Raw genomic sequence first — 9798 nt, forward strand, 5'->3', positions numbered from 1 at the left:
CCCCTGGGTACAGTGCTGTGGCATCACAGCTCACAGCAACCTCCAACTCCTGGGCTCAAGCGAGTCTCCTGCCTCTGCCTCCCAAGTAGCTGGGACTATAGGTGCCTGCCACAGCGCCCAGCTACTTTTTAGTTGCAGCTGTCATTGTTGTTTTGGCGGGCTTGGGCTGGATTTGAACCCGCCACCTTAGGTGTATGTGGCTGGCGCCATAGCCCCTTGAGCCACATTTTGTAAAGACAAGGTGTCCCTGTGTTGCCCAGGCTGGTCTTTTAACTCCTGGTCTCAAGCTGTTTTCCCACTTTAGCTATACAAGGTGCCCAGATTATAGGTGTAAACCACCATGTCTGGCTAGCACTATATAAAATTTTAACATTTAAAAATCTCATTTCATGGCCAGACATGGTGGCTGACACCTGTAGTCCTAGCACTGTCGGAGACCGAGGTGGGGGGATTGTTTGGGCTCAGGAATTCAAGACCAGCCTGAGCAAAAGTTGAAACACTGTCTCTGCTAAAAAAGAAAAAGTAGCCGGGGGAGGCTGAGGCAACAGGATGAGCTATGATGCCATGGCATTCTAGCTTGGGGCAACAAATTGAGACCATCTCAAAAAAAGTCTCACTTCATTTTAAATAAAGTCTGTGTGGTAGGTTTAGACTGGTTTTGTATATGAGACAGATGAGGCAGATTTTGTGATTCATATACTAAGTGACTGCTAGAGCTGAGGGTAGAACCCAGGTTTCTTGAAGCCTAAACCAGTGTTATTTTTTACAATACCACTCTGCCTCTCCTATAAAAATAAAGGTTTTATTATTTTTTTTTCACTGTCAGACTGTTTTTTATTTCATGCTTTAAAAAACAGACTACATACAGGTGATTCTTTCGTCAAAGACACATCCCAGCCCAGGTGTGACTCAGGCCAGTGAGTCAGCAGAGGGCATCCCACAGGCTCACAGGGAAACCCCAGAAGATAGTTCCTGATTTTCTCCCTAAAGAAGACAGGCGCTTTAGAGGATTTTCTGTGTTTATCAACCAACCAGCAAGATGTTTACAAACAGACAAAACAAGAAACTTGACATTTATTTGACAAATTTTTGAGTTTAATTAAAAAATGACAATAACTGGTACAAGCATTAATTCAAAATATTTTCACTAAGCACCAAATAGAACGCTTCCCAATCTTTTCACCAAGAGCTCCTTTGAAAGGATGCCTTTAACTCAGTTTACTTAGGTTTTAAATTTAAAAATCTAAAGCTGTCAATCAGAGTTCCTAATCACCACAAGATGACCAGATTAACAACGCTGAGGTCATATAATGTGAACTATTTTATTTTATTCTATTCTAATATTTTAATTTTAAAGGTAACCATTGCTTCCACATTTAGTTTTATTTGGAAACATTTGTTTATGCTGAGGTATTCATTTTGTATAAGAAAATGATTTTCTAATTCTCTTATTTACATTTTCTAATCCCTTTCTAGTTTTTAGAAGTACCTAGATTTGATAATGAAAACCCATTAGAATACCTGGATGATACAAATCTGTGGATTCCTCAAAATGAAAATCACGACACTTGGATAAAGACACTGACTCGTGCTTTTTTGAACAGTGGAGGCACAAAAAGTGAAATTCTTCAATTATTAAAGCCAATGTGTGAGGTAAGAAAATTAGTCTGAATTCCTTTTTTCTTTCCTTTTCCCATTATTTTTGGCAACTGTATACCAATGTATGATCTATACATCTAAAAAGAGTGCTGTGATATTGCACATTGTGATTATGCAATCTCACTCCCAGTTATAAATTTATTAAAATGGGAGTTTTGGCTTTATATAGTGGGTTTTAGCTTTGGGGTAGCAAAATACTAGATGAGTTCTAAGAGGAACCTTAAATAATTTGTTACTAATGATATTTAAAATAAATACTGATGATTATAAATTGTTATTACTATTTTGAGACAGAGTGTCACTATGTTGCCCTTAGTAGAGTACTATGACATCACAGCTCACAGCAACCTCAAACTCTTGGGCTTAAGTGATTCTCCTGCCTCGGTGTCCCAAGTAGCTGGGACTATAGGTGCCCACTACAACGCCCGGCTATTTTTTTGTTGTGGTTGTCATTGTTGTTTAGCTCACCTGGATCAGGTTCAAACCTGCCAGCCCCAGTGTATGTGGCTGGCACCCTAACCACTAAGCACGGGTGCCAAGGTGATTATAAATTATTTATGTTAGCCAAAAGTCTGCTCTAGCTTTGTTTACTGCTTCTGATAAGGGCATAATTGCTTACTTTTCCTGATACGCTTTCTTGAGTTTGAAAAAGAGGTAGGTTAGCAATCAGCATTCCTTGTTTTATTTTTTAAGGTATTTTAATTCAGTAAAGAATAAAAGTACATACCAAATCAAACAAAGGGTTTATACACTTTTATCAAATGTGTGATCCAATAAAGTGTACCATAATGGTGCCCCTAAGATTAACCTAATTTTATTGAACATGATTCAATAGAACCGTGAAAACACAGTATCTGGCTTGGTCTGCTATTTGCCAGTTTTACATAACTGGTAGAGAAGTACTTTGGTAAACCATCCACATTGAAAGTTATTTAAAGAGAAGTCTTTGTTGTCTACAGAAAAAGTAGTGACAGTGAATTGGTCATTACATTCTCTGCGATATGACAGCGTGCTTATACCAATTCAACACAGTGGTACCGTGGACACACACATAACTTATTTTTTATTACAGAAAGAAGCTAAGATTTTAATAAAATTTTGACTTATAGCCAGAGGGTAAAATAATGTATATACACATATACATATATTTTTATCTCTCCCAACTCCTAATAAACTAAATTCTCTGGTCCTACAACTGTCTTTTTGCTTTTATCTTTAATGTAAAAAGAAGTGTGCAGTTAGTAATCAGTAGTCTATTTATGTGCATGGAGCGGCATGAATATGGCAGCTGTGGCATGTGATGATTCATCTATATGATGCCTATGGAGTGTGGTGAACGGCAAAATTAGAGTGACTACTGTTTTAGTGCACCACGTGTATTAAAAGCACTCTGCTGCACTTCAGAGGACACCACAAGTAATTACCCAAATTTCATACCCAAAATTGGGGATTTTAGAAAGTAAACATTTTTAATGTGACTATTGAAGTTCTTCACTGAGTGAAAAGGCACGAAAATCAGAATTTTAGCTTTTCTATTAAGCTTTTGATGTCTTTTCCTCCTTAAATCAGAAAATTGCTTTTGTTTTTTATAATTATTAATTTCAACTCTTACATATTTTTTTTAAGGAACATGTTTTATTTGTTCATTTCTTGCATTTGAATTACTCTTCAATGACATCCTTGGCCTGAGATTCTTTGCCATAATCCTTAACTACTACACAATTGCAGCCAACCACTTTATGGGGTTTCTCTCTCTGTCCGTTTTACAAAGTCCTATTCATTCCCCTAGTTTCTTATTGTTATCAACCTTAATTAGATTGATTTGGTGTTCAGCACAAGGGGCCTCCACCAACTTGACATACATAGGCTCAATCACCATTAGATGCAAGCACACAAAGATGGCCTCTGTGCTTGTCTAAGGCTTTGGCAGCTTCGCTGTTTTCACATACAAGGCGGTCATGGATGAGGGCGGTCTTCAGCACTTCTTGTAAAGCAGTATTAACATCCATTACACCTCTAGCAGCAGTTCCTTCCTGGGCTGTGGCAGTGGGTTACAGGTGAGTCTGAATCTTCAGTGGTGGCAGGGAAAGAGCTCAACTCTTAAATTTTTTTTTTTTTTTTTTGAGACTGAGTCCCACTTTGTTGCCCTTGGTAGAGTGCCGTGGCATCATACCTCACAGCAACCTCAAACTCCTGGGCTCAAGTGATTCTCTTGCCTCAGCCTCCCAAGTAGCTGGACTACAGGTGCCCGCCACAGTGCCCGGCCATTTTTTGTTACAGTTGTCATTGTTGGTTAGCAGACCTGGGCTGGGTTTGAACTCACCACCTTTGGTGTATGTGGCTGGAGACACACTACAGGTGCTGAGTCCTCTTAAATTTTTTTAAAGTAGGAAAATAATAAAAAATAAAATAGTAATAGAATAATTTCACTTTGTAAGCATATTTCATTATGGTAATGGTATAGACTGGAAATGAATAGTAGTGTAATTGACATACATGTTTGGCACTGATACAGTAACCTATTATATTGTTTTTAAAGCCTTACTTGGTGCACATATTTTTGCTTGTTTGTAAGCTGTACATTGAGTTTATGGCCAGCTTACAAACATAAAAAAAGGAACATAAAAAAGTTTATTATGTCAGCAACAGGACATTTTTAAACAAAATTTATTATTTTATCAAACTTTTCAGTGGGTATATTTGTACATCCTAGGTGAAAGCTGACTTTTGTCAGACTGTGCTTCCATACTTGATACATGATATTTTACTCCAAGACACAGATGAATCCTGGAGAAATCTGCTTTCTACACATGTTCAGGGATTTTTCACCAGCTGTTTTAGACATGTCTCACAAATGAGCCGATCCACAACGCCTAGAAACTTGGATTCAGGTATTCTGTTAAATTTCTAACATTTGTGCTGCTAACTTCTCAGTTCTAGAGAAATATAAATATTTTTAAGTTTGAATCTCATCAAAAACATTCTTATCCATTAAGCTTAATTGGATACCTCAAAATTTCTCTTTTCTCACCTGTAGAATGTCCTGGGATAATATTTAATGTACATTATAACTATATAAATTTTGGCTATTAATAATATGTTGTCTGACTGAGTGTATAGTTTGTATTAGGCACTGTGCTTACAACTGGCAGTATGGCAAGACAAACCCTACATTCTAGCAATGGAAGAAACACACAGAGAAATACACATAATCAAATATTGAAATTTTTGATAGAATTTTCAAATTTTTGGAGCTCTGCCCAACTCATTGAAAAAGCAACCTTTGTATTATAAAATCATGTCTCTGTGTTGTAGAAAATACAGAAAGATTGCAGAAATTCTTTAAAATTAATCCTGTGATCTAAGATTAATTATGATTCCAATTAATACTTGGTATATATTCTAATTATTAAAAACAAAAATTTAATTGTACCTTACTCTTACAACTTACTCTTCTTCTATAATACAGATTTCCCGTGGTAAACAATAATAACAGAAGAAATTCATCAGGGGATTGGGTACACATAACATTTAAATGCATAGTTAGAGGCTCATTATGAGTCAGTTTTTCAAACCTAAATTTTAAAAGAGGATACAAAATTAATAGATTTCTACTGTTAACTATGATTATTATTAATGTATTTTATATGTAAACATAAAACTAGGTACACATTTATATATTGTACTTTAAGACCAATTTAGTACTAATAAAAATACTGATTTACTGTGATATTTTGCTGCAACTTAAATTGCTCCTTCCAGTCTAACTGTGGTTCCCATCATTACAGCATAGATTGTGATTACTCAGTTCTTCAAATTGTTTTTTCTATTTTTACTACTGCATTGACATGACTCTAATATTATTTAGACTTCACTGTGTTATGCTTTACCTTCTTTGTGCTTTTCTTTTACTTACCAGCTGTTAAAAATAAACAGTACTATTTGGAAAAATATATTAAAACTTAGAAATGGATGCCCACCTTGTGGTTGTACTAGATTTTAAGTTGGTGATCTAAATGATCCATAATATGCTTGTATGAATGTTTTTTTTAAAGTAAATTTATTGCTTGTATGAATTTTCTTTAGGTCATTGAAATAAAAATTCTGGGGAGGGGGAGGGGAGGAGAGGAAGTGGATGGGTGGAGGGAGGGTGATTGAAGGGATCACTTCTGTGGTTTATCTCACAAGGGTACAAGTGAATCTTTCTAAAAGTAGAATATAAATGTCTTAACACAATAACTAAGCAAATGACATGAAGGCTTAAGTTAGCCAGTTTGATGAAAATATTTCAAATTGTATATGAAAATACCACACTGTGCCCCATGATTGCATTAATGTACACAGCTATGATTTAATAGAAAAAAAAAAGAAAAAAAATTCTGTAATAATTCTCATGGAGACTTTGCAAACCACTCAAAATAGATTTTTTATCTTTAATTGGGGAGATACAGCTATAAGTGATCAAGAATTAATAATAAGCATGTAAAACTTATTTTTTATTTAACTTTTCTTTTTTTTTTTGAGGCAGAGTCCCACTTTTGCCCTGGGTAGAGTGCCGTGGTCATAGCTCACAGCAACCTCAAACTCTTGGGCTTATGCAATTTTCTTGCCTCAGCCTCCCAAGTAGCTGGGACTATAGGTCCCTCAGCACAATGCCAAGCTACTTTTAGAGGCTAGGTCTCCCTCTGTCGTAGGCTAGTCTTAAACCTGTGAGTGCAGGCAATCCACCCGCCTAAGCCTCCCAAAGTGCTAGGATTACAGGCATGAGCCACCGCGCCCGGTTGTAGGTATCACTTTTTCTGTGAAACATTTTTTGTGTAGATGAGGTTCCCTCCTATATACAAATACCTCTATAACATTCTAAACCTTCCTTCTTATGGCACTTACCACACGGTGTTGAGAGTCTCCCAGGTTAGTGAGTTCTTTGTAGTCAGAAATAGTCTCTCTTATTTGTGGTGTTATACTGAGCCCAAACCACATGAAGGATCCCAGATAAATATTTATTAAATTGACAGATTAGTCCCCCTCAGAAGTAAAATGTAAATTACAATGTGAATTCTCGGTTTTATTAAGCATAACTTCTTTTAAAAGAAAAAAATGCCATTAAGTTTTATTTTTTCATTCAAATTTATAAGAACCAATTTTGTGTTAGGTATGGTTCACAAGAACCTTACTAGTGTAGAGGGAAACTGACACATAAAACAGAAGGAAGAAGGTGATCAAGCGAGAATGCCTGGGACTGAGAGGAGGTATCTGTGTTTGTTTGTCAGAGTCAGAGCATGTTTTCCGATGCTGCTTGGATAAAAAATCACAAAGAACAATGCTTGCTGTTGTGGACTATATGAGAAGACAAAAGAGGTAATGTAGTGAGTGTTGCTTCTTGAGTTTAGGGATCTGGAAGTATAACTGTTCACTGCTTGCTGAATTTTTAACATGATTATTTTTGCTGAAGTTGCTGCAAAGTGATATATTTAATTTATATGATGCTTATGTCTTCTTATGATAATCCATATTCAGAGTAGTTGAACTCTGGGTTTGGTTAAATCAGTGACAAAAACCCAATTGTCCCAGCTGAGCCAGTAAGAGTGATGTTTCCTAAATCAAGCAGCCTTTTGGGCTTTAGTTTATTTTGTCTGCATTAGTGGTGGTGGGAAAGGAGTGAATAATTTTCCAGGTTATGTTTAGTTGTGTTATCCCTCTTTTAAATTTTCTCTTTGCTTTTAAGTCTTAGAAGTAAATCAAGTTGTATAAATGTCTTTTTTATGTCATCTGTATTACAAGCTGTGTTTTTTTTATAGGGTCTCTAAAATCCATTATGCTATGAGGATGTTGATTTTTATTTTGGTAAATTGTTTTACCAATCTTTGTTTCTAGTAGTTCTCATGAGATGTTTAACAGTGTATGCTAGGAGCCGGATGTGTGGCTCACACCTGTAATCCTAGTACTCTGGGAGGCCAAGGTGAGAGAATCCCTTGAGCTCGGGAGTTTAAGACCAGCCTGAGCAAGAGCAAGACCCCACCTCTACTAAAAATAGAAAAATTAGCCAGGTATTGTGCTAGGTACCTGTAATTCCAGCTAGGTGGGAGGCTGAGGCAGAAGGATCCCTTGAACTCAGGAGTTTGAGGTTGCTGTAAGGCTAACACCCCTGTATTCTGGCCTGGGGCAACAGGGTAAGAGTGTCTCAAAAAAAAAAAAAAAAAAGAAAAAGAAAAAGAAAAAAATATGTGTGCTGGAATTACTGCAGTGGGTGGTCTAACTGATCCATACTACTTGAACATGGACCAGAACTTTGAAGAAATAATGTAATAGGCCTATCTTTTGAATAGGTAGTAATTAATGTCTCATGAGTGTACGTTAAAATATTATTCCCTCTGTATCCTGAATAGTAATAGTAAAAGAAGTTTAATGCCTTTCAGTGTTTTTGCTTTTGGTTAGAAAGTTACTGATTGACCTTATTGTTTTGTACTAGTTTTCCTCTGAGAAAGCCCAGAAGAAGCTGTAACTGGAGCTGGAGCATCTATTTTCTTGGTGTTGGGAGACAGTTTCACCTTTGAGTCTTCATTTCAGATTTATGATTGAGGTGGAATGCTGGTCACACTGGCAGGCCTGGGAAAAGATAAAAATTCTTTATATTCAGTTTTAATTAAGAATAAAACTTTAAAGAGGTTTCTTGAGAAAATATGAATGGAACATAGAATAAAGGGTAAGGTCTTGAGTTCAAGTCTAAGTTCAGTACTTAGAAGCTTGTTCTTTGGACAGATTTCTTGGTGTCTTTGAACCTCAGTCTTATCTTTAGAATCAGGATAATGTTTACCTTAAAGGGGGGCAGTTTTTGGTATTAAAATAGATAAGGTATGTAATGTGACTGACATGCAGTTAATGTAACAATCCTTTCCAAGGGCAGGTTATTTCACTTCTCTGAATTTCAAGTTCCTCAGAGATAATAACAGCTCAGTTGAGTGCTTATTGTCCAGTAGATTATTTACTCATCAGCTTTACGGGCATTATTTAATTGTTGCAGCTACTCTATGTTATGTGTTGTTTCAGGATTGACAATGGAGGAAACTGAGGTTTAACAAGTTTAGTTGCCAAGGATCATATAGCTTAGGTGATGCAGCAAGATTTGAACCTAGCTGTATCCTTCAAAGTCAGTTCTCTTAACCACCACCTTGTCACATCTCTATAATGTTACTTTTCAAAAAGATATTTATGATCCATTTAAATTTTGACCTGCTATTACTAAAGTGGAAGATTTTTATTAAATAACATTGGTAATAAGTTACAAACAAAAAGAACCATAATAGGAAAGGTATGTAATTGTGTTTTAGAAGAAATGGAACATTTTTAATTAACTATTTTAAAGAGAGAGAGAGTGTGTATGTGTGCGTGTATTACTAGCTATTCTGTGCATCCTATTCTTAGCCTGTGGTGCTTTATTTCTTGGTGGACACCAGATATGAATCTCAGATTTGTGTGGGCTGATGGTCTATAGATTTCATCAGATTCTCTGAGGCGTTTGAGGGAAAAAACAAAAACCTAAGGGATTGAGAAATAGTAGTCTTCAGCTGTTATTTATAATGTTTATAAGCTGTATGTTGGGGAAATGTGGTTTTCAGTTATTTGAATGTAATTTTTTATTTGGCAGTTGCAACCACCCACTGTATTCTATATCAATATGCTTTTCTTTGGGTATTGAAGTTAAAGAAATGGAATAATGTTGTATTTAATTTTTCCTTAGACCTTCTTTGGGAACAGTTTTTGATGATGCTTTCTGGCTGGATTTGAATTATCTAGAGGTTGCCAAGGTAGCTCAGTCTTGTGCTGCTCACTTTACGGCGTTACTCTATGCAGAAATTTATGCAGATAAGAAAAGCATGGAGGATCAAGAGAAAAGGTAATGAAATTTGGAATTTTTAGCTTTTAAAATTTGTGTTGAGACTGTTTCAGTAACGATGTATAATTAAAATTTATTGTATCTCTTACATCCTTATTTAGAAAGCATTTAGAGCACATTGTACCCCATGATTGCATTAATGTACACAGCTATGATTTAATAAAAAGAAAAAGAAAACATTTAGATAGAAATTTTGTTTTAAAGTGAAACGATATTACGTTGTTTTTTTTTTTTTTTTTTTTTTT

The 9798-nt window shown here is 35.8% G+C and overlaps 1 protein-coding gene and 1 pseudogene across 1 annotated transcript in view; one reads left to right on the forward strand and one right to left on the reverse strand.

The window, feature by feature from the left end:
• ATM (ATM serine/threonine kinase) overlaps positions 1-9798 on the forward strand; it is a 156220-nt gene that overhangs the window by 90034 nt on the left and 56388 nt on the right. The window contains exons 37-40 of the mRNA XM_023516060.1: positions 1477-1653; positions 4373-4550; positions 6930-7017; positions 9398-9553. Coding sequence (XP_023371828.1) covers positions 1477-1653; positions 4373-4550; positions 6930-7017; positions 9398-9553 — 599 coding nt within the window. The remainder of the gene's footprint in view (positions 1-1476; positions 1654-4372; positions 4551-6929; positions 7018-9397; positions 9554-9798) is intronic.
• On the reverse strand, positions 3303-4242 carry LOC111726914 (annotated as a pseudogene).

The sequence above is a fragment of the Otolemur garnettii genome, unplaced genomic scaffold (genome assembly GCF_000181295.1).
Source record: "Otolemur garnettii isolate 467f Iridium unplaced genomic scaffold, OtoGar3 scaffold00086, whole genome shotgun sequence".
NCBI classification, from domain to species: Eukaryota; Metazoa; Chordata; class Mammalia; order Primates; family Galagidae; genus Otolemur; species Otolemur garnettii.